Raw genomic sequence first — 25,313 nt, forward strand, 5'->3', positions numbered from 1 at the left:
TCAGGCCAAAATGAAGTTCATATGAAGTTAGCTTCGGGAGTTTGAAACCGCTTGCTAAAGTGTACTTTCTGGAAAAGTCGGCTTCGGCTGATTAACACTCTAGAGCTACCATTGGCCCGTGGTGATTACCTAATAGGTGGGTGTGGCTCCGCCTTCTTTGACATGGAAATGTTCTCTTCAGTCCATTGTGGTCCGACATCCGCAAGTGGAAACATGAACACTGGAGAGCTAGCCTGGATGCCAGCCGAACTTAGCCCCGCCCACAACATTTGAGGTCGGGATGTTCGGTCTGGACTTGATCCGTTGTGGAGCAACTATGCTCGAACCAGAGCTGTTTGGACCAATCAAATTGTCAGGGCGGGCTTTATACGATGATGGACAGATGATCAACAGTAACGTAATCCACGTCACCAAAGAACGCTTGGGTTGAATTTGTTCTAATCCTACATGGAGAACTTGTTTGTAAATGCATTCACCTTTACTATTTCTCTCAAAAATGATAATGGTGTTGGTAAGTACTCCGTGTGTCCTTAAATTATTTTTACAACACCGGCAAAGATTTACACTCATCATCTTCTTCTACTTCTTCCAGCGTGAGTGCAATTGATTTCTGTTGACAACTATGCGTCGCTCCATTGCTTTGATTGGTTGTAGGTCTATCCAATTGAGTGCAGAGGCATTTTCTTTCCAGGTTCGGTTAAAACACAGCCCATAATCACAGTCCAATGGAGCAGTATCAGACTCACATTCTGACTAGAGTCTGAGCATGACGACCTCAGGCTACTTGAGAGCTGCTTTAAAGTAGAAATTGAAGTGTAATTCTAGAGACTGACACAATACCGTAAAGCTGTCTGGTTTAAAGCAATCTATAAAGTATAAAGTGTATCCATATCGCTATGATCAAATGCTTTCTTAACTGCTGTTTTCTCATTGCTGTTATTTTACTTGTGTTTATTTAGCTATTTAGAGGAAAATGCGCAGCACATATTTGGGATGTTTGCTAACAGAATATCACTGCAAAGGTATTTCGAACTTTGCTGTGAGTATACCGGTGCCTTAAAGGACAGACAGGCAGTCTTTAGGCTTGACTGCTAGACACTCACCCATTAGGTCTGTAGTCTGGGATGGGTCTGTCCATGGAGAGACGGTCGCTGAGGTAACCGTTGTAGCCGTAATACTGAAACATCTTGAGGGCCACTCGGCGGCTCTCTGGCCCCAGATCCTGGCCCCAGTGGTTGAACAAGGATGAGTCAGCAAAGGATCGATCAACTTGATTGTCATCTCCTTTCAGCGGGGACTCTGTGAGGGTCAGACAGACACATGGTTGGCATAGGAGTCTACAAAAGGACGGCCATTTACATGCACAGTCTTACACCGATTGTGCTTTCTTATGCTGAGCACAAAAGACGATATTTTGAAGAATAAGGGTAACTAAACAGTTGATGAGCCCTATTGACTTCCATAGTAAGGGAAAACAATACGATGGCATTCAATGGGGTCCATCAACTGTTTGTTACCAACATTATTCAAAATATCTTATTTTGTGTTCAGCAGAAGGAAAACTCATAGGGTTTTGGAACAACTTGAGGGTGAGTAAATAATGACAGAATTATCATTTTTGGGTGAACTATCCTTTCAATTAGACATGCTAATTACATTTATTATAGTTTAAAATTATAATACATGTTTCATTTCATTGCAAATAATTACAATGATTACGGTTTGCACTTAAGTATGTTCTTTTAAGGATATTTCCATAATAAGTCTTTTTAAAAGTCTGCTGAAGTGCACGTCTTTTTCACAAGGGAAGGTCATTAACAGTTAAAGCAAACTCCAATCAACACACACAGATTTGTGCCCATTACTCTGTTTTCACTTTGATGTTAACACAAGTGCTGGGGGATCTTTCATTCGAGCTTTCTAAACTGGAGGTTGAGATTGTGTATTAGTGTTCAAAGAATCGCATAGACTAGTTTTGTTGGTTTTCATTGTGTATGTGTGTATGTAAATGTGTGTGTGTTTCTTTCTCATTCCCGCCCCCATGCTATGGCTGGTTCGTGGCTTCAGGGGCATAACCTTCACCCCTATTGCTTTATGTCATTCCCCATTTCTCTACTTTCTATTTGACAATGAATAAATTATTTGTGAAATTTGACCCAGCTTGTTTCTTGTCTTTTCACCCTTCAAACCCTATTCAACTAGAGGAGGACATTGTTAGTGGTCATTTCAAGGCACAACATTTTGTGTTTCTAAATTGGACTAAATTGGACTGGATTTGGCAAACTTATATACCTGTAAAATTCCAAAACAAAAAAAATGTAATATTAATACCATCTATTTTTTAAATAATAAATAAACAAACAAACTGAATTTCAGTGTGCTCTCAGACTTTTGTAAAGCACTGTACATTTATAGCTTCATTGACACATTGTTGGTAATATTTACAAAGTGCCAATCCCGTGCAGATATAACCATCCCTAGAGTATAGCAGAATAACTGCTGCACTGGAACAATGATTTGCAAACCTGAGAGACAAAATAATCTACATGAAAATGAAAACAAATGCTCAGGAGAACATTATATTGAGGGAAAACAGTTGTTGCAGAGACACAATGTGCTCACATGACGCTCCCATTGTGAATGACACACCGTTTTGTTTGCATTTCAGTGTCACTTTGATTGACCTTTGTGTTTGACTGTCATTTGCGACCTTTCCATATCTAGCAGCAATAACCACACACTAACATGCAGCAGTCTGTAGATATAAAATAGAAATCAGAGCTGCATTAATACCAATATTTCATTAACATCGACTTTATTAAAAACAAATAAGAACACATTAAAGTGCCCCTATTATTCTATTTTAAAGGTTTCTAATTACAGTAGATTTACATGCATCCAAGGTCAAAAACACTTTACTTTCTCATAATATATTGCACATCACCTCATTACTCAAAAAGTCTGAAAACGACTCGTCTGAAGATTCAGTCTCTCTAAACCTATCCTTTCTTTGAGCCTACTCTGCTCTGATTGGTCAGATGGCTCATTCTGTTTTGACTGGTCTACTCTGCTCTGATTGGTCAGATGGCCCAGCCTGTTTTGACTGGTCTACTCTGCTCTGATTGGTCAGATGGCCCAGCCTGTCGGCATTGGTCTACTCTGCTCTGATTGGTCAGATGGCCCAGCCTGTTGGTATTGGTCTACTCTGCTCTGATTGGTCAGATGGCCCAGTCTGTTGGTATTGGTCTACTCTGCTCTGATTGGTCAGATGGCCCAGCCTGTTGGCATTGGTCTACTCTGCTCTGCTCTGATTGGTCAGATGGCTGATTCTGTTGTGATTGATCTACTCTGCTCTGATTGGTCAGATGGCCCAGTCTGTTGGCATTGGTCTACTCTGCTCTGATTGGTCAGATGGCCCAGCCTGTTTTGACTGGTCTACTCTGCTCTGATTGGTCAGATGGCCCAGCCTGTTGGCATTGGTCTACTCTGCTCAGCTCTGATTGGTCAGATGGCTGATTCTGTTGTGATTGATCTACTCTACTCTGATTGGTCAGATGGCCCAGACTGTTGTGATTGATCTACTCTGCTCTGATTGGTCAGAAGGCTCATTCTGTTGTGACTGATCTACTCTGCTCTGATTGGTCAGATGGCTCATTCTTTTTTGACTGGTCTACTCTGCTCTGATTGGTCAGATGGCCCAGTCTGTTCGCATTGGTCTACTCTGCTCTGATTGGTCAGATGGCTTATTCTGTTGTGATTGATCTACTTTGCTCTGATTGGTCAGATGGCCCAGTCTGTTGGCATTGGTCTACTCTGCTCTGCTCTGATTGGTCAGATGGCTGATTCTGTTGTGATTGATCTACTCTGCTCTGATTGGTCAGATGGCCCAGTCTGTTGGCATTGGTCTACTCTGCTCTGATTGGTCAGATGGCCCAGCCTGTTTTGACTGGTCTACTCTGCTCTGATTGGTCAGATGGCCCAGCCTGTTGGCATTGGTCTACTCTGCTCAGCTCTGATTGGTCAGATGGCTGATTCTGTTGTGATTGATCTACTCTACTCTGATTGGTCAGATGGCCCAGACTGTTGTGATTGATCTACTCTGCTCTGATTGGTCAGAAGGCTCATTCTGTTGTGACTGATCTACTCTGCTCTGATTGGTCAGATGGCTCATTCTTTTTTGACTGGTCTACTCTGCTCTGATTGGTCAGATGGCCCAGTCTGTTCGCATTGGTCTACTCTGCTCTGATTGGTCAGATGGCTTATTCTGTTGTGATTGATCTACTTTGCTCTGATTGGTCAGATGGCCCAGTCTGTTGGCATTGGTCTACTCTGCTCTGATTGGTCAGATGGCTCATTCTGTTGTGATTGATCTACTCTGCTCTGATTGGTCAGAAGGCTCATTCTGTTGCGATTGATCTACTCTGCTCTGATTGGTCAGATGGCCCAGCCTGTTTTGACTGGTCTACTCTGCTCTGATTGGTCAGACGGCCCAGTCTGTTGGGATTGGTCTACAGAAACAAAACATCCATTACTATATCTAAATTTCAGCTCCAGATCTTCCTCAGCGCTTCTGCAGTGATACGAACAGTAATGATGGCGTTGGTTTTTCCATATCAATTCCAGCATGAGTCCTCATTCTTTGTAAATGCAATCAAAGTGGATTCAAGTTGCAGAAAACAGCATCTTCTTGACATGTCAACAACACAAAACAAACTCTTCCAGGCCTCGGCTACAACTACAGTGTTTGAGGGTGGGTCAAATTAGTTGTTCACGGGCAGCCAATGAAGACCACAGGCTGGCATTATGCAAATCTGATGCATTGTTACATAGGTATGTAACAGGAAGTGAGACTCATTTCAGGCAGTTCAGAATCGATTCTTTATTTTAGAAGACAATAACGTTATTATTTGTTGTGTAGCATTCACAACAAGAACGGTAACTATATTAGCGTCTCCATCAATGCACTGTAACGTTCTGTTTATGATGAGCGTACTGCAGTTTTGTTGCCTGCCGCTTTAAATGCTTCAGCTCTTCTAATTGGCTGTCAATGATTTTATTGTTCATCAGCTTGAAGAAAAAAAAAAACATTATGAAAGTAATTCCAACAATATTGTTTCTCTGTGCCAGTATCATTATACTTGTGGTGTGGAATCTGCTATTATTTTAGATTTAGAATATTTTTTAAAACCATATCTTTATTGGTGTTGTTATAGTTATCTTCCTTCTTATGAATGGCCTTTATTCTCACACAGGCCTCTAATTACAACTCAAGTCCCTATCTCAAATAATTTTCATACTCCTCCTTAAAAACAGCCCTTCTATTTCAGGCTGTGGGAACTGATGGCAAGAGGATATACGGAATAGGGAAGTGGCATTGTTAGGAGCAACAGCACTGCAACCTGGACCTGTGCGAAAACATGACTACAGAGTCCCCAGTCAGAAAACTGATACAGAGGAGGTCAATCTGGATCACTGACGGAATCAAATACGGCTCTGTTGGATACTGGCTACCAAGAGGGCGAACACCCACCCAAACGGCAGCTCTGAATAAACACTGGAGCCGTGCTGCTAACACCGCTCTAAGCACTGGTGCAGGAATGGGATTTATTGGACCCTGTGCATAAACACAATATCTTACTGCTGAGATGATATATATTTGAATATGCTGCATTTCTACTTGCTGTTAAAAAATTTATTCTGTTTTATTTGTTTCACTTTTACCAATTTTCCATATTAAGGCCTTTTGATAAAACTCTCTTAAGACATTAAGGGATCTCAAAATCGAATGACCTGAGGCTGCTAAGGAGAGCGTGTTCGCAACAAATACAAGTGGTTTTACAACCATGAATTTGACTATATAAAGCTATTGGTGGAGTTATAGTTGTTGATACATGGACAGGCCTTTTTCAAAACAAAACAAATGCAGAAAATGAAAAATGATTTGTAGCTACTGTATCCTCCTGGGTGCCAAAAGTGTAAGACCCCTGAATCAGAGGGCTGTATACTAGCACTTAGATATCAGTTCCTCAATACTATTATCCTTTGTGAAAAAGAAGTGCACTTTAGCATACTTTTAAAAATAGCACTTATTATTGAAATAATACACTTAAGTGCAAACTGAATGTAATGTTTTCAGACACTTAACTGCATGTTAAATTAAATGAAAATGAAACTCTCTCTCTTCCCCCATCATAATGAGTGGATACGCCCCTACTGCTGATTGGCTCACTCTTTCCTCCCCCGCCATGAGTGGACACGCCCCCTACTGCTGATTGGCTCACTCTCTCCTCTGATCATGAATGGACACGCCCCCTACTGCTGATTGGCTCACTCTCTCTCCTCCCCCATTATGAGTGGACACGCCCTCTACTGCTGATTGGCTCACTCTCTCTCCTCCCCATCATGAGTGGACACGCCCCCTACTTCTGATTGGCTCACTCTCTCTCCTCCCCCATCATGAGTGGACACGCCCTCTACTGCTGATTGGCTCACTCTCTCTCCTCCCCATCATGAGTGGACACGCCCCCTACTTCTGATTGGCTCACTCTCTCTCCTCCCCCATCATGAGTGGACACGCCCTCTACTGCTGATTGGCTCACTTTCTCTCCTCCCCATCATGGGTGGACACGCCCCCTACTGCTGATTGGCTCACTCCAGATAAAATTATAATCAAGTACTTCACGTGTGCTTTAGTATATTAGTCAACATAAAAATAAGTGTATACTTCTTTAAAGCAAGACAAGATTATTGAAATAATGATTTAAAATGTTCCTCAAAGTAAAACTTAATTTTAAGTCTAAGAAACAATCAAGAAAGTGTACTCCCTTTAAGTACAGTTAAGTGGCCTGTTATTTTATGAATATGATATCTGCAAGTTGTGAAAGTTGCAGAAAATGATGAAAAAGCAGGATCTATGCGCAGCAGTCTTTACACAGACTTGTTTTAAATAATCTTTTAAGATTTGAAGTACACTAAGTGTTCATTCAATACAATTAAGCACATTCTTTTTTCACAAAAGATAACAACTTTGAAAGACACTGTGAGCGCGACAACAGTTCAGGGCTGTGCTTCCCAAAAGCATTGTAAGCCTAAGTAGAACCATTGCCACAAATGGTTTCTATGATCAACTTGGTTCACGATGCTTTTGGTTAATGCAGCCCAGTTTGGGAAATCAATTAAGGAATAAAAAAGAAGTAAAAAGCCTCAATAAATGGCTTGTATTTAGGTGACACATAGCTCATTTATCTGAGCTCTCAAACTGGATGGTAACCCCTGCCGCTATAATGTGCTGGCTAATAAAATGTGCAACTGTCATTTGGCAAATGTATGATTTTATGGCTACTGAATTATTCTCTCAGCAGAGTAATTGCTTTGACAACCAAAATAATAGATGACTGGCCTTGTTCTGAGAAATTTGCTACGTGCCATGAAACCAGAAGCAGCTTTACACCTGGATTGTACATTTATTTTGGCAGGGTTTGTTTTACAAAATGGACTAAATGGAGCAATGCTACTTTTAAAAGCAGTGACTAAAGAAGTCATTCTTAAATTGACAAGGTCTTTATGCACTGAGTGTGAAACAAAAAAGCATTTTCATTAGGCAGTTTTAATGCATGATACAAGCACATACACATTTAATTCCCTCTACAGGTCGTTTGCATAAATTATTTTACATACACATTTTTTTAGAGCATGTTTAGCCAATGCCTCGTTCTTTTTTAAGACTCTTAAAAGCACAACATAAACTATTTGTCTCTGCCTTTCATGTCACAATGTTCATGACCAATCTTACCCATAGATTTGAACTAATTTGGCTTTCCGTGTTTTCACTGTTATACGGTAGGGGAGCGCTATTATGCATCTTCTGAAGGAGTACTGAATCTCCTGATCAAAACACAGGCGAAGAAGCAGCAGAAACAAGCTATAGCAAGCAGCAAATGTGATCATTAACATTAAACAACATATAAATCAAAACTGCCTAATGTTACTAAAAGAAATGTCGACCCAGGACAAGCTACAGGACTGTGAAGCTTTGGGGCTTTGTGGTTTGATCATCGTTCTGAATCCGATCTGGATGTAGTCTATGACAAAAGCGTGATTTTCTCAGCTTTTTGCCACATCATAATTTGTGTTCCAAAGATGAACGTCTTATGGGTTGATGGCAAATGATGACAGAATTTTCATTTTACAGTGAACAATCCCTTTAAAGGGGTCCTATTATGCCCCTTTTTACAAGAGGTAAAATAAGCCTCTGATAACCCAGAGTGTGTATGTGAAGTAGTGGCTAAAAATACCTCAGGTTGATTTGCGTCAAAACTTGATGCCATGCGTCTTACCCCTATCGCCACTGTAAAGGATTCTGTTTTCCTTGCTTTTGTCTTGCACATCCAGACGTTAAGTAAACAAGACGGTATATTTATACTTAATGTAAATGGCATCTACTCCAGTAAAAAAAATTCTGGGAGAGGACCCACCCACATTTCTTTTTTGTTTTCCGACGCCCATGCTTGAAACGCACAGCATTATTCAATGTAGTGACGAAATTTCCACTGAAACTGGAAGATACAGAGCAGGACATATTGAACAGCTCCTCTCCTTTTTAAAAAATATCCAATAGCGTTTAGTTTATATCACAGTTCAGCCAGAGCCATTGATCTTAGTAAATCTCGAACAATTTCTCCTCCTAATCTCCTTCATATTGCTTTAAAACACAGAATTCTGTACGGAACTCAAATGGTCTGATTTGTTTTGTGTTCATATTTACACTGTCTGAATCGTTCCCTATCCCCTATATAGTGCACTATGTGCCATTCACCATGTAGAAAACAGTAAATGTGTGAATGAGTGACTGATTTTAGATTTTAGTCTATTTATAATGTAGGGGCTTCAGATTCTAGAGAGCATTTGATTGGACAGAAAATCTGATGAGAAGCTGAAATACAGAGTGATGTCATCAAAATCATTGATCCATATTGGCGGAAGTAAGAGACTAAGTTTTGAACGCTTATATCTTCTAAATGTGTTTTGGAGCACACAAGCTTATAGAAAACAGTAAGGCTAAGATTTTCATGCTAAAAGCCAAAAACCTTTAGATTTGATTTCATGGGAATGAGAATGAGAATGTTTTAATTATGACACGATCATAAGCATACACGTCCCCATTATATGTGCCTGAGGGTCAGTGATGTGACAGTATGTCTGGCTATTAATTAGTCTACTCCCACCGGAGAGATAAGGAACCACGCTGGTGCGGTCAGGGGTGGCTTTTGTAGACTTCGTAACCTAGGCAACATCTAGTGGCTCAGTCTGCTCAGCATGTTGTCCCAAAGGCTCTTTGTTGATAGAGGAATTCAGTCCGCGAGCATGTAGGCCAGCTATCAGAGCCTTTCAACTCAACAAAAGAGACATAGGGCTTCAAGTAATGGAAGTCCTTTAACAGATATTAAACAGAGCTCTGAGAAATGGCAGAATTTCATAAGCAGTCTGTGAATGACCCTACATCAGTGTGTGCTGAGCGCATCACAGCAAGTACACATGAAAAGGTCAGGAGTTCTGCCACAGCCAATATGCTGCATGACAGCCATGTAATTCTTGAGGATAAAATCAACATTAAATGGCTTTCACATCCAATTTAACTTCAAAATGTAATGCGTGTCCGACTGAAAATAGATCTTTGCTCTGGAAAAATTTTTTAGGAGAGGCTGTAGGTCAAATTATATGCTTGTTATTTGCTTTTATTGCTGCTATATTGATTACGTTAAAGGGGTACTTCACCGCTGGAGAGATGAATGTGTATTTAAATTGGGTCATTTATGTAGTAGAAATGTGAAATTATTTTTGAAGTTGGTGTCTTCTAGACTGAGAAATGCCAGAAAATGTATTTTTGGCTCATGTGGATGAAAGACAACAACTCCCAGAATGCACTTGCTTCGTTGCCCTACGAGGCCACTCCCAAGCCACGCCTACCGGTTACATCACCGTCGTTTTGATTTTTATAGAAATAAAAGAATTTAGTTCAGTTAGAGAACAGACACTGCAATTAAAAACTGAACGTGTCTGTTTAATACAGTGTGAGCCGAACGAGAGTCGCAGCACAGGAGCCTTTTGTGTAAGAAAATATCCATATTTAAAACTTTATCAAGTAAACTTTCGGCCGACCGCCTTCCCTGTTCAATTTATGGGAAAATTGTTGAAAGTTCCCCTGCCGATCGAAAGACTAACGCGACCAGGTCCGCTCGTCATGACGTCACTTACGCATCTTGAGTTTCACTTTCAACATTCAACACTTTTCCACGGAAGGCAGAGGGCTGAAAGTTTACTTGATAAAGTTTTAAATATGGATTTTTCTTACACAAACGCATCGATTCGCTTCAGAAGGCCTTTATTAACACCCCGGAGCCGCGTGGAGCACGTTATTTGACGGACAGATGCACTTTTTATGGACTTCAAAAACAGAGCAACTATTAATCCAATTCTAATGCTTGGTTTAGCCTGGACTTTTGTAATATAACTCAGATTTTATTAGTCTGAAAGAAGAATGTCATATACACCTAGGATGGCTTGAGGGTGAGTAAATTATGGGCTAATTTTCATTTTTGGGCTAACTATCCCTTTAACTTTGTTTGCCGGATGTTATAGTCATTGCCGAAGCAGCACAGAAAAATAAGAAAGCAAAGGTTTTGTCGGAGGAAAGCAAAAAGAGGAAACGAGAAAGTGATGGGATTAAAGGCAGGATGAGGATCAACATTGGGCCAGTGTTTGCTCGTTGGCGTGAGCTGAAGGAGTAGGGGCTACATTCTTGTAAGTAAATACATAAGACGTACAAAATCATATTTTAGGATACCTAACATGCCTGTGATATTGGTTTATTTGTCTTGCCTCAAGCTATAATGCAAATCGATTTTTCATCTGAATTTTCAGCATCATTAATCCAGTCTTCAGTGTCACATGATTCTTCAGAAATCATTCTGATATGATGATTTGCTCAAATATTATCAATTATTATGGGTGCTCAATTTTTAATAATGGTTCTTCTTCTTCTTATTATGTTATTATGTTGACGAATAGAAAGTTGAAATATTAATATTTTGTAACATTATAAAATGTCTTTACTCTCACTTTTGATCAATTGAATGTATCCTTGTGGTATTAAATTATTCCGTTTTAAAAAATATTGAGTGTCACGTTCCACAAAAATAGTAAGCAGCAAAAATGTTTTCAACATTTTATATTTTTAAAAGTTTAGAAAATCAGACTGAGATCAACTCAAACTGATTCAATGATTCGATTACAGTGGTTCTTGATCCAACAATAAAAATGTGGTCATCGTTAACTCACCCTCATCTGGCTCGGCCAGAGCCATTGGGCCTCATTCATGAAACACGAGCAGAATGAATTTGTGTGTAAATCGTTCGTAAAGCCGCTCTGACATAAATTTTCAGATTCATGAAAATGTTTGCATTTTCAAAACGTTAGTTGGTACGAAAGAAATTCACACCTGCTCACCACCACGTGTAAATGGTGTGTAAAACATTTGAAAGTTCTATGTTCTAATCTAGGCAAACTGATGACATTGCACTTTGATGCACTATGTACCATAATAATATTTCAAGAGTTGATTTGCCCCGTCTTTTTTTTTTTTTTTTACTGTTCAACGTTAGGTAAAAGGCAGCGCTTTTTACCAACGCGGTCACTTTTTACCAGGCCGTCCAATCACAGTGGAGGAGGGGCCGGACAAATACTACATCGACCAATCATCCCTATTGTTCACCGACTGAACAACAATAATGGAGAAGTTAATACTGCTTTTTACTGCATTTTTTATATTCAGTAATATTCTTCAAAATTAGATACTAGTAACACATTACTGCCATGGATATTCTGTATCATAGCAACCAAAGTATCTCAGCTGGAAAAACGCTGCCCTTGCTTTCAAGCGCCATTTTCAGGCCGTTTTCAGAAGAGCACCAGGCGTTTTTTAGCTGGCTAAAAATGCTTTGATGGACACATGATAATTTAATATTTATTGCTAGGCATATGGTCAATTAGTCTCTATAGCATTTATGCAAAATACTGGAGCCAAACCAGAAAGAAGTCCAGAAGATTCCACAGCGTTCCTGGACCCGTCATTTGCAGTTGTAACTCATGGGCGGGGATTATGCTAATTATGAATGAGCGTGCACGCGCATCCTATTTACAAACGTTTGGAATTCATTAATATACACACGTTCAACTATCGAATCCGTGGTATACGAAGCATTTGTGAATCTGGAGGAGAGTTTTTGTAAAGGTCCATTTTACGCGCAAATTACTCAGAATTTGCTCATACATTTATGAAAGTTTCATGAATGAGGCCCATTGAGCTCGGTAAAGCCGCAGTTTCCTCCTAATCTCTGACAGTTTCTCCTCCACGTTGCTTTAAAATATAGCATTCTATGCAGAATTCAAATGGGCTGATACGTTTTGTGTTCTGCGCCGACTGCACATAGGATCTGCTCTAACAGTAAGACTAACATATTCATACTAAAAGACAAAAAACTTCAATTTTGATTTTATTGGGACTTTAAGGATCAGCCTGCACCATCTACAGTTTCAAACTCTAGAAACTCTTCAAATCAACAACAACTACAAATATCTTGACATAAATAGCACTGTGATGTAAAATTAGAATCACTCTCTATTAATTGTCTTTGTTTAGTATGTAGTATTTCAATACACTTTATATAAAGTAGCTCAAAAACTACTTGTACAGTTGTATAAGGTTTTGGTCATATCGTCCACCTCCCACAACGCACATACTTGTCCTCACATGAAGAGCCCAGCCCTTCCTGAAGAAGGTGGGCCGGACAGACACAATCACTGAAAGAGGCCCAGAGGAAGCCAATGAAACCAATGTGACTTCCTGAATCAGAGTATGGAAACAATAAGAACGGCTTCACAGGAGGAGGAAGAAAGTGTGAGACATAAACAAAAGATCACCAAGAGAAAAATGACGAAATAAACTGGATTTATAGATACTGTGGATTAAGGATAATTGCGGCAGGATGAAATGACACCACACTGCACGACGAGCGCCTGTGACTCCTCTATGGTGTCAATCAGATTTCCACGCTGATGACTTCTCTTGTTCTAGCAGGTTGTTAAGCGCCGGCGGCTCTAATCACATGCTCTCTGTGAGGTACATTATCAAGCACAGTCAGGTGGGCTGAAACAGGATGGACTTCTACAAAAGGCCACCTGCATAAAGAGACATGTCTGATGAATGGGGTGCCAAGATTGATTTGGCTACACAAAACTAATGCGCTCACAAAAGAAAAATTCTTACACCCATTATTTAAAAAAATCCTATTCCACACCTAAATATAATAAATCATATGAATAATATTAAACAACATAGGGTTGTTGTTTTTTTAACTTCACAGTAATTCATTCAACTTTTATTTTGTTTAGCTGGCCAACTTTTTTCTGTTCAACATGAAAACATCCACAACTCATTTTATTATTTTATTGCATTATGACTTCAGTGAATCTGTTTTGAATATATGACTTAACCAGTAGAAGTTTTATACATTCTTATCACTCGGAGATTGTTTTAATATATAAAAATATATGTATGTGTGTGTGTGTAGGGGTGTGTATGTGTGTGTGTAGGGGGGTGTGTGTGTGTAGGGGGGTGTGTGTGTGTGTGTGTGTGTAGGGGGGTGTGTGTGTGTGTGTGTGTGTGTGTGTGTGTGTGTGTGTGTGTGTGTGTGTGTGTGTGTGTGTGTGTGTGTGTGTGTGTGGACTGGTAATCCCTACGTTATGGGTACAAAATGTCCCCACAATGAAATCCTCATCCTTGTGGGGACATTTTTAGGTCCCCATGAGGAAAACATCTTATAAATCAGACTAAGGGATGTTTTTTGAAAATGTAAAAATGCAGAATGTCTCCTGTGATGGGTAGGTTTAGGGGCAGGGGCAGTGTAGGGGGATAGAATATACAGTTTATCCTCTTAACCTGCACCCCATTTTTGAGAATTCTTTGAAAACGATATACCCAAATGAAAATGTCTGCAGCTCTTAAACCCTATGGTCTATATTCATAAACCTGGTCTTATTTTAAACTAGACACTTGAAATGTTGCTACCCAAGAGTCATAATAACTCAAAGTAATATGGGAACAGAGTAATATACATGTAAATATACATGTAAGTGACTCACGTTTTTTGTTTTCACTTAGGGAAAAAAATATTATAATTTAATGTTAAGAGCCTGAAAATAACTTAAATATAAAACTGAATGTCTAATCATGTCATGATTCAAATATGAGGATGATTCTCTCAGTAATGTAGCTTCTGTGAGCTTTTATGTCAAGAAAAGTCTGGGCGTCCTTTCAAAAAGGCCATTTATTTCAGAACATTTGCTATTGTAAAGAGTAGTTTTTCATTCAAATAAATCTGCAATAAACTGCAATAAACTACTAATTATAATGGATAAACAGTTACTGAAAAACTAAAGCAACTATTTACAGAGATTACAAAGTGTAAAAAACTCATTTAGCTGATAATAAGTGTCAGTAAGAGTCTGCGCGCTCCACTGCAGTTTCTGCCATTGAGAGCGCGCCGACAGCGCACAAACAGTATTCACCAAAGCCTACTTACGTAAACTGCGCAAGATAATGCCTTTTGATTGGTTACTAAGTCCATCAATCAAACCTTTGTTGGAAAGGCATTGGCTGGGCACCAAGTGCCTTTATCCAACGAAAACCATGGGCGCAATGATTGACAGCTCACCAAGCCTGTAAGGCACTTCCTCTATATGATGCATCCCAGAAGAGTCTCTGATTGAAGGAGAGAAACGAGGGTTGATCCATTTCACGTGGGAGAGACTATTCTTGCAGGGGGAGTTTGCCAGAAACGGATTAGAATCGATATTTCATTGAAAATGGACATGATTGATTACGCTAACTCAAAACTCTCTTACAAACAACGGAGGATTTTTAGTTTTTTCCCTATTTTTTCGTTGTTTTGGATTAAAAAGTGGGATGCATTTTGAAAAGTGGACTCTTACACAGAGATGTATGCGGGTGTTTATTGGATTCGTCCGATCTGATCTGAACGACAGGAGATGAAAGATGAGTATCGCTGATATTATGCTAATGTTTACATGGCCGGTCCTTTAGCATTTCATTTAACCCTTTCCTCTCTGGTGTATTTATTGCAAAAACAAGTTCAGAACATGAATCTTGAGTGTTTTAGCTTTCAAATGATGCATAGTTTGTGATAGTTGATTGAATATTTTGTATAAAACAAAAGTAAATAAAAGTACACACACGCCCACTCACGTCAACCGCCCCACCCACGATCCGATGCGGGTTAACAAGTATAAAAACCATTATGCCTATGGAAAGTCCCCATAAAACATGAAAACCCAACATGTGTGTGTGTGTGTGTGTGTGTGTGTGTGTGTGTGTGTGTGTGTGTGTGTGTGTGTACTATAGTGCCAAAACTTTAATGACATCCCATTCTTAATCCATAGGGTTTAATATGGAGTTGGCCCACCCTTTACAGCTATAACAGCTTCAACTCTTCTGGGGAGGCTTTCCACAAGGTTTAGGAGTGTGTTTATGGGAATTTTTGACCATTCTTCTAGAAGCGCATTTGTGAGGTCAGGCACTGATGTTGGACGAGAAGGCCTGGCTCGCAGTTTCCGCTCTAATTCATCCCAAAGGTGTTGTATCGGGTTGAAGTCAGGACCATTTAAAGAAAGGGGCCGTCCCCAAACTGTTCCCACAAAGTTGGTAGCATGAAATTGTCCAAAATGTCTTGGTATGCTGAAGCATTAAGAGTTCCTTTCACTGGAACTAAGGGGCCAAGGCCAACCCCTGAAAAACAACCCCACACCAAACTTTACACTTGGCACAATGCAGTTAGGCAAGTATCATTCTCCTGGCAAACGCCAAACCCAGACTCGTCCATAGGATTTATTAGTGATGATCAATATACATATATATGCAATACCTAAAACTCAAAGTTAATATTTAAAAAACACTAATAGTTTATTGAAACTGCTCAAATGTACTCCAATCTGTTTTTCTAATCTAATCTGTAAGAAAATCTCAAAATTAATATCCATTTTTCATATTCTGTATCATAATGTTGTGAAGCCTAAATTCACTTTTAATATCAGCCATTTTGTGAATTATCAGATTATTTGCTTATCGTATGGCCCAGAATGTTCATATCAGTGCATTCAATTATTACTTTTTCCTCTCAAATGCATCAGTGGACAGTGTAAATGTCTCACTCTGGGGCATTAAATGAACAGTGGGAAAGAATAATATAGGCTAGCTAGAGAATGAACATTTGCAGAAGTGCATGGAAAGTGCATGGCCTCTTACTGCGAATGTTTCCCGCTGGAAACACAGAAGCAGACAGCTCTGGACATGGATGTTACAGACAGATGCAGGTCAGTTTGACATGCTGAAAGAGGTGGCAGGGTGAGCGAACACAGCACCGTACTGTAGCGTGTGCACTGCAGGAACATGTGACCAACGTCATGTAACCAATAATAAGCACACACAAAGCATGCTGCCAGATCACTTCCCACACAGGCATATTAATAACATCTGCTGTGCAGGGAGCATTTTATACTGCGCTGCAAAAACAAAGGCATTCGTCAGTGTTGCAACACGTTCATCATACCTGTTCACAAACGAGAATGAGAAGAATGCAAGCCCACCCCTAATGCTCTCTCTCACTCTATCCACCTTTCCAAATGACCTTCCCTCACTCTTTCCCCTCTCATGGCGATCTGATATCAAGTACTCTCTCAACATCGACATCGCTGATATTGATACCAATATTAATACCTCTATTAAACTGAGCAGTTTTTGTGATTTCTGCAGATGAAATGCATAATGCCTTTTAATATTACATTTAGGGGTTATTGTAAGAATTGTATGTATTCATTGATTTTTGTATTGCCAATGTGTGAACAGTTTGTAATGAAACTTAAAACACGAGACCTTCCCCGACTTCCTAAGTTGTCTAGCCTGTAGTCTGATTATTATGTGTAGGACTCGGGATGTTTTTGCTGGGAAATCAAAAGAATGTGACATTTACACTCCCAAGAGCCACTTTCCCATTCAGTGACATATGAAACGAATGCTTATACACTGCTCAGGATAATGTCGAAAGAGCTATTCTGTACTGTAATGCCAATGTATAATGTACAAACTATAGTCTCACATAGCCATATCTATACAGTCTATAGTCTCAAATATGCTCAATGTTATGATCATTTAAGGCGAGACACTACAGGTGAATAGGGAATTTTTTTTAATTACAAGATATCACTGTGAAACTTCTCCAGTTTATTACTGGCATAAGCAGAAGAAAAAAATGTATTACAAGTTTTGTGTAAATTAATGTTTTAATATGCAAATGAGGCCTTATATACTTAAATATACACTCATTTGCATACTTTTCCAAAAACAAAATCTGGAAATTGGAAAGGACCATGTTTAAAATTCTTGGTTCTATTTGTTGACATGTTAGATGAGAGGGCTTTTACAGAGGGGATTCTGGATATCTTATTTTGTGCTTTAGTAAATAAGAGAAGACTGACAATAGCCTTAAAAAAATCAATTTTCGCCATGTTTTTTGGAGTTAAAGGACCTATAACTCAGGATAGGAATGATATATCAACAAATCCCTCTGTAAAAGCCTTCAGAATATAGTTCAGTATAAGACTGCAAAAGTTGGTGCTTGTAGGTGCTACTGAAGTGGATATATCTGACTCTGAGTGTGAGAAAAAACTCATTTTGAGAAAACGGCCTTTAAAGTTTTATACTGTATAACTGCATACATTTCTATAAAAACCCCAACCTACAAACAAAATATATATTCAGTTAATTAATATCAGTAGTGTATAATATTTAAAACACGTGGAAATTGATAAATGAATAAATTATTAATAGCAATAGCTATTAGAGAACTACCTTAATTATAATAACCTCATCTGTCGAGACGAAGCCGGTGAATTGCAGAGCTGGTGCAAACATATCCACATCGCTATGATCAGATACTTTCTCAACTACTGTTTTCAGGATGTTTTACACAACATTTTTCTAAATATCCAAATAAATCTAATTATTAAACTAAATTAACCATTTAAACTAAATGACTGATCTAATTACTGATCTAAAGCCCACACTGTCACTGTATGATAATTGAATTGAACTGATGACATCACCGTTTTCTCCAGAATGGCTATACGGCTGAATAAAATTATGTTGCATTATTTTCCTGTTTAACACTGTAAAGCTGCTTTGAAACAATCTGCATTGTTAAAAGCGCTATATAAATAAGGTTGACTTGACTTGAATTAAATAGGCCAACTTGTAACTACAGACTGCTCTAGTTATATGTATCAATTTGTAACAACTACAGAAAAAAAAATCTTTATTTTTTTACATTTTTAAAATGAACTCTCCTTGTGATCTTTGCATCCAGTTTTATCCACATGAAAAAAATAATTAATGAACTCCTGATTAGGATACAAGGAAAATGTGTTTTACTATGATATAAAGGAAACTCTTTAGTTTAGGGTCAAATTCTCACTATTAACTAGTTGCTTATTATTAGCAGGCATATTACTAGGATATTGTCTGTTTATTAGTACCTATAAAGCACATATTAAATGACTTATTCTGCATGACCATATTCTACATCCCTCAATCCTATCCAACACCTAAACTTAACAACTACCTTGCTAGCTATTAATAAGCACTAGTAGTTAATAGTTAGTTAATAGTGAGAATTGGACCCTAATCTAAAGTGTGACCGATATAATTTTTTTTTTTAATAAAACTAAATATTAATATTGAATATTTGTTGGACTTTGAGTGAAAAGAAAAGTTAAAGAACGTTTGGACACAGCTTCAGCCAACTGTTCTATCCTGTTTATTTCATAACTTTCTGCCTTTTTATACATCTTATTTTTTAACATATTTGAACAGCCTTTTTTGTCTTGAATATGCGAGGCTTCAAAGGGTTTCAACAGTTATTTTAGTTGTAAAACAACAGTCCATTATGCTGCTTGATCTTTGAACTTGGTATTTGTTATCATATTATTTTAATTTATTATCAAATTCATAAACACACTGGTTTGTTGCACAAATTGTTTTCTTGTTTATTTACCAATATCAGCAAAATGTCTTGCAAATTTGTTTATTCTGCATTGAAAAATAAGATGGATAATAATGCCTTCTATATTATTTCGCTATTAGTACATGAACTGTGTGCATCTTAGAGCTACATTTTTACAAATAAGCCATGAACATGGATCCATTTTGCACATCTGTTTACCATCAGAAAATGGTAAAGTGTTGCAGGTGTTCAGGAAGGTGCTGGAGTGGTGTTTTAGGAGAAAGTAACATCTAAGAGTGCTTTTACACCTGATGCCCTTTAAATCCCACTGTACCCAATAATATAGAATGGCATGTGTGCGGGGCTAAATCTTAGAAAACTATCTGTAGAAACCTTGTATGTCCAAAACCGCTAGTTGTCAGGAAATGGGAACGGGTGGCGGTGGCAGTTTTTTTTACCATCGCTACATACATACATAATACATATTGTTTTAGTTTTTCTTTAATATGTAAACACTGTGTTGTCCACAAGTTGATATTGGGGTTTTACGGTTAGACAATTGCATGCATCAATATATAATATTACATTATATATATATATATACACATTATATATATAACATTTCACCAAAATCAAGCTCAAATGGAGTTACGAGGTTCATCTGAGGCAGCATCGCATTACATTTTCATCAACTAACAGGTTATATGGTTTACTGTAGCTACGTGGGCACTTGTTTTTTTCTGTAATTTAGCCAAAATATTATGTTATAAAAGATGAAGTGCATTGCACATGCTATTTAAGACATTATTGGCTTTGACTCGATGACAAACACTATTCTCTAAAAACTGCTGGGTTGTTTTAGCCAACATTTGGTTCAAATATGAACAAACCCAACCATTGGGTTAAAAAAATATATAAAAAAATGTAACCCTGCGGCTGGGTTTGTCCACACTTTGAAACAACCCAGCATTTTTTAGAGTGTAGATTAAGACACTCTTCTCCGCTCCTCAAATACATAAAATATTAGCCATTATATATATATATATATATATATTAGGCATGTGCTGGTATCAAATTTTCATGTTGCGATTAATTGCTGAAGCTTTTATCACGGTATACGGTATTATCACGATATTGAAAAAAAGTGCAAAAAAAGTGTTGTCATACTATAACAGGTTAAATCACTTTCTTATAACAAAAGAACCAAACATTTAAATACAATAAAGCAATACACAAAAATGTATAAAGTAAACAAATATTTTAAACAGATTAAAGTGCAAAAGAATTATAAAGAACAATAGGTATGCTGAAATGTACATTTAACTAAGATTAATACCATAGACCGTAAAAAAATATGGACGACGCGACTTCATTGACTTCCGCTGACCAAAGTTGAAGCTTTCATAGGCCCGCTCACGGCGTGACATCTTGGGACCGAGTCTGCGCAGTAGAGAACAGGAAGTAGAGGCGCGATTATCAAAAGCCCGCCCACACTCTCGCAGATGCAGAACAATTAATTATGTTGGTGTGAAATAAACAGTTATGGAAATGTAGAAATTAAAGCTAAAGCTCCAATCTCCTCCCAAAAATCCAGAAAAAAGTCCGTTAGTGCCTCAGTGACAACTTCACTCAGAGAAGCCGTCAATCTCAGCTGTCAATCATGACGTCACACCCCCCGTTTTTATAGCATCAAATAACTCACTAAAACTAAATTTATTTAAAAAACGAACACTTGAAATGAAATTATTGTAATAAAAACTGCCTAAAATGACAGAAACCATCTTTAGGAAACAATTATTTGAAGTGTAATTAAATTGTTTAGTGTGTCTCGCGCCCATTCAAATACATGGAGAGGCGGGGTTTAGGAGCTGTACTGGGACCGGCCACCGGTCGGCGATCGAGGCGCGGAAGCTTCAATTTCTGACTGGAGCACTACAGGCTTGATTAATACATGCTTTAGAAGTATTTTTCATTGTCAGTTTGTTAATGAATGAACTAATGTTAAATAATGGAGCCTTGTAAAGTGTGTGATTGAACAACAGTCAGAACATATTCAAACAATATCTAGGGCATGTAATTTAGTCCAGATTAAAATATAAAATGCAAGTTTGAAAATGAATAGCCTTAAGTCTTTGAGTATTATGTATTAGGTGATGTGATTACTGGGGAAACGGCTGCATTTCTGCTGTTCCGCCAGCGCCCTCTGCTGTCGAAGAATGAATGTGCACTTCAGCGCCTTCATTCCGCCATGTGCTCAGCTCATGCACGGTCTATTTACATCAGTGTGCATTCCTCTTTGACGTGTTTTTCATTTTAAACGGTTGATGGGTAAAGTATTCTTAAAATTCATTCTAAAAATCTGAATAATTCGTAATAAATAATTATCACGGTATTTTGAAGTGCCCACGATAACAATATTGTGCATGTTCATTATTGCGGTATATCGTATTACCGTTTACCGGCACATGTCTAATATATATATATAGTTATATATATACTTCAGTTAGGTAAAGAATCCTAAAAAATGACCCCCACTAGATAAGAATCACAAGCTGAAGTGTTGTAAAATACATGAAGAAGGTTTTTTTATAGGCTTTATAGGTTTTATAGGTTGAGAGTGACTCTTGAAGGACCAGCACCACATCCTCTTGCACCACTGTTTGAAGAATTCATCTTCCAGAATCTGGCAGGACGTTTTGGGAGTTCATTTTAGTCCATCCTGAAGTCCGTTTTGCAGAGATGGACTAAAAATGAACTCCCAAAACGTCCTGCCAGATTCTGGAAGATGAATTCTTCAAACAGTGGTACTAGAGGATGTGGTGCTGGTCCTTCAAGAGTCATTCTCAACCTATCTGTCCATAAAGCCTATAAAAAAACCTTCTTCATGTATTTTACAACACTTCAGCTTGTGATTCTTATCTAGTGGGGGTCATTTTTTAGGATTCTTTACCTAACTGAAGTCTCTGAGATCCTGACACCTTGCACTTCTGGAGACTCCAGGTAGGTTGCAGCTTTGGAAAATGGTGGCGCTGGAGACTAAAGGGTTCCTGATGGTTTCACCCTTAATTCTTCACCTTAATTCTTAATTCTTTTGCAGTTAACAGGTGTCTTTTCTTCACCACCTGTTTTTGTCTGACCCTGCTGACCCAACGAGCATTTCACTGTCCAATGGTCACGCCTTAACTGCAATGTCTAGTATTGCATTAGTATTGCATCCTTCTCATGGGCATTTAATACTTTTTGACTTTTCAGTCTGAGTTAAATCTCTTTTTTGGCTCAATTTATCTGTAAAAGAAAACATGCCTAATAATTCTGCACACCTGAATATAAGGTGATTTTCATTTCCAGCCTTCATGAACAATTATATATTACTTATACATTATTAAATACTAAATCAATAGTAGTTATTAGGATTACTGTGGTTTGGAATTGGTCAAATGTGCCTGGAAATAAAATATGATCAGAAAATCAATGTGCCTAATAATTCTGCACTCCCTGTGTATGTATATATATATATATATATATATATATATATATATATATATATATATATATATATATATATATATATATATATATATATATATATATATATATATATATATATATATATAAGCAGCGTGTGCATTATATTCCAAGTCTCCTGAAACCCAATGATAGCTTTGTGTGAGGAACAGAAGGAAAATTACACCGTTTATCACTAAAAACTGCGGTAACACTTTACAATACGGGTGCACTAATATGCATTAATTCATGCTTAACTCATGAACAGATAATCATGAGTTAATGTATGACTCATGAAGAACTAAACCATTTATATACACAGTATATGGTGTTTCTTGAATAAAGAAAATGCTGTAATTTTTCGAAGAACCAGTTCTTTAATTACCATTGCATTGCAAACAAGCAGAGACGCTCCAAACTATGTGCGGCACTTCATTCACGATAGAGGCGGGTTGGAGTTATGAGGTTTAACCAACATTTCCAATGGAGTCACAAGGTTTAGTCAAACCTTTTTTAGTACTTTCCATTGATTAAATATTTGCAAAATCCACAGATAGACGTGAAGGGTGACCAATAGTAATGATTTACAAGGTTTCTGCCCAACAGTGATGATATGGCTTATAACAGTGATAATATTAAACAACTCATCACAATTAATCTCATGAATTGTTGTAGTCTACACCATTCAGGACATGAGGGATGCTGGAGAAAAACAGGCTTATAAGTAGCTTCATAACTTATAATACATAAATTTAGTGTGAAATAACTGCAGATGATTCTTAATGAGCACTGTTTGTGAATGCAGTGTTTCAGCGTTTGTGTGCATGTTAAAACAAGCAGAAAGAGAAATATTTTTCTCCATTTATTTATAATATGTTTTTTAATGAACTAGAAACCGTTCATTTTTCCACTTCGAAGCTTATGATCCAATATAATTATAAACTGTTACAATCATCAATGTAATCTGTGATGGCAACCAAAACCAGGTAAAAACAAACTCATATTATCAGTCTTGCTATTAATGGATTCCTTCATCTCATTAAATGCCAAATAAATAACTGACTGCACTTGATAAACTCTTTAACAAGGCCTTTGTGAGCAAAACCACAAATTCAGTCAAATTGTGTGTCGCAGCATGTAAATAGGGTTTCACAATAACAAGAGCAGTAACAATCCTCAACAGAGCAGCCAGTAAACTAATACAGTAAGACTCCACTCAGGATCATTACTTATCATTTCTAAATAAGGGTTTGCTGCGTGCCTGCACACATATGCATGACAGCACACGCTATGTAACAGTTAAGAGGCAATTAGTGTTGTAAGGACTGAGGGAGTGCATGCATTTACTCAGAGGCCAAGCACTGAGAGAGAGTGTCCTAGGGTAATCTTTAAAGGAACAGTTCATCCAAAATGTAATTCTGTTATTTAATCACCCTTGTGTTATTGAAACATTCAAGCTGTTTTTTTTTTTGTTGATAAAACACAAAAGGAGACATTTGTTTCTGCCTCAGAACACAATTTCACTTTTTAATCACAATAGAAATGTGATTGTATAACTTACAATTAGGGCTGCAGCTATCGATTCTTTTTGTAATCGATTAATCTAGCACTTAATCAATCGATTAATCGGAGAAAACATTTTTCCGCATGCTTTTAAGCAACCAAAACAAACAATGCATAACGAAAATGAAGAGGAAAAGCAATTTAATTTATTAATATGCACAACAGGTTTCATGCTGTAATCTAGCCCTGACATCAAAGTAAATATATTTTATGTAGATTTCTACACCTGCAGCATTTACCATTAGATTACTAACAAATAATATATAATTTCTGGGGTGAGCCTGTTTGCTATGGTAACCTAGCAACCTGTGTGTGTGTGTGTGTGTGTGTGTGTGTGTGTGTGTGTGTGTGTGTGTGTGTGTGTGTGTGTGTGTGTGTGTGTGTGTGTGTGTGTGTGTGTGTGTATGCGCGTGCCGTGCGTGAGACTTCATTGCAGTTTGGTACAGCAGAAATACATACATTCATTCATCTTTAATACATACTATTAAAGTTGGAATTTTTCCAACAAATGCAAAAAGTGCATTTCTTTGTGATTTTAAAGGGGTGGTAAAACACATTCTTTTGAAGGCTTGGCTGTGTTTGTGGGGTGCACTGTAACAAGTGTTCATGCTTCGTTTTAAAAAAAATTGCCTTATTTTTCATATATTTGACCTTTATTCTACACTGCTCTGTCCCTCCTTGTAAAACGGTCTGATGCTTTCCGGGTTGTATGAAGCCAGTCCCTCAAAAATACGCGATGGGCTCAGATTGGTTAGCTGGCCCAGTGTGTTGTGATTCGCTAAACGCCTAGTGCACGTATGTTGGAAACGTCACGCCCCTTACCTTTATCGGAGGCTGTGCTTTGGTCAGTGTTAGAAACAACGGCGTCAATAAAACCACACCAATCTGAGCCCGAATCAGACCCAGAACATTTGAGAGAAGATGATTGAGCAGAACCTGTTCAGTCCTCAAGAGTAAAGACTGCGGATCTATAATGATCGCTACTGAATGGCACTTTAACTTTTGTATTTTTAGAACGATTATAGCCAAATATCTGTCACAAGAACTAACCCAAAACAAACACTAAGCACTGGCTTTAACTAGTAAGTTAGCCAAATCACACACAGAACCATGTTT

The 25,313-nt window shown here is 38.0% G+C and overlaps 1 protein-coding gene across 1 annotated transcript in view; it reads right to left on the bottom strand.

Moving 5' to 3' along the window:
- Nucleotides 1-25,313, bottom strand: part of galnt18b (UDP-N-acetyl-alpha-D-galactosamine:polypeptide N-acetylgalactosaminyltransferase 18b) — a 177,469-nt gene that overhangs the window by 103,175 nt on the left and 48,981 nt on the right. Inside the window, exon 2 of the mRNA XM_079802002.1 lies at nucleotides 1,104-1,299. Within this exon, the coding sequence (XP_079658128.1) occupies nucleotides 1,104-1,299 (196 nt within the window). The remainder of the gene's footprint in view (nucleotides 1-1,103; nucleotides 1,300-25,313) is intronic.

Source organism: Gobio gobio (genome assembly GCF_949357685.1).
Source record: "Gobio gobio genome assembly, chromosome: 2".
Taxonomy (NCBI): domain Eukaryota; kingdom Metazoa; phylum Chordata; class Actinopteri; order Cypriniformes; family Gobionidae; genus Gobio; species Gobio gobio.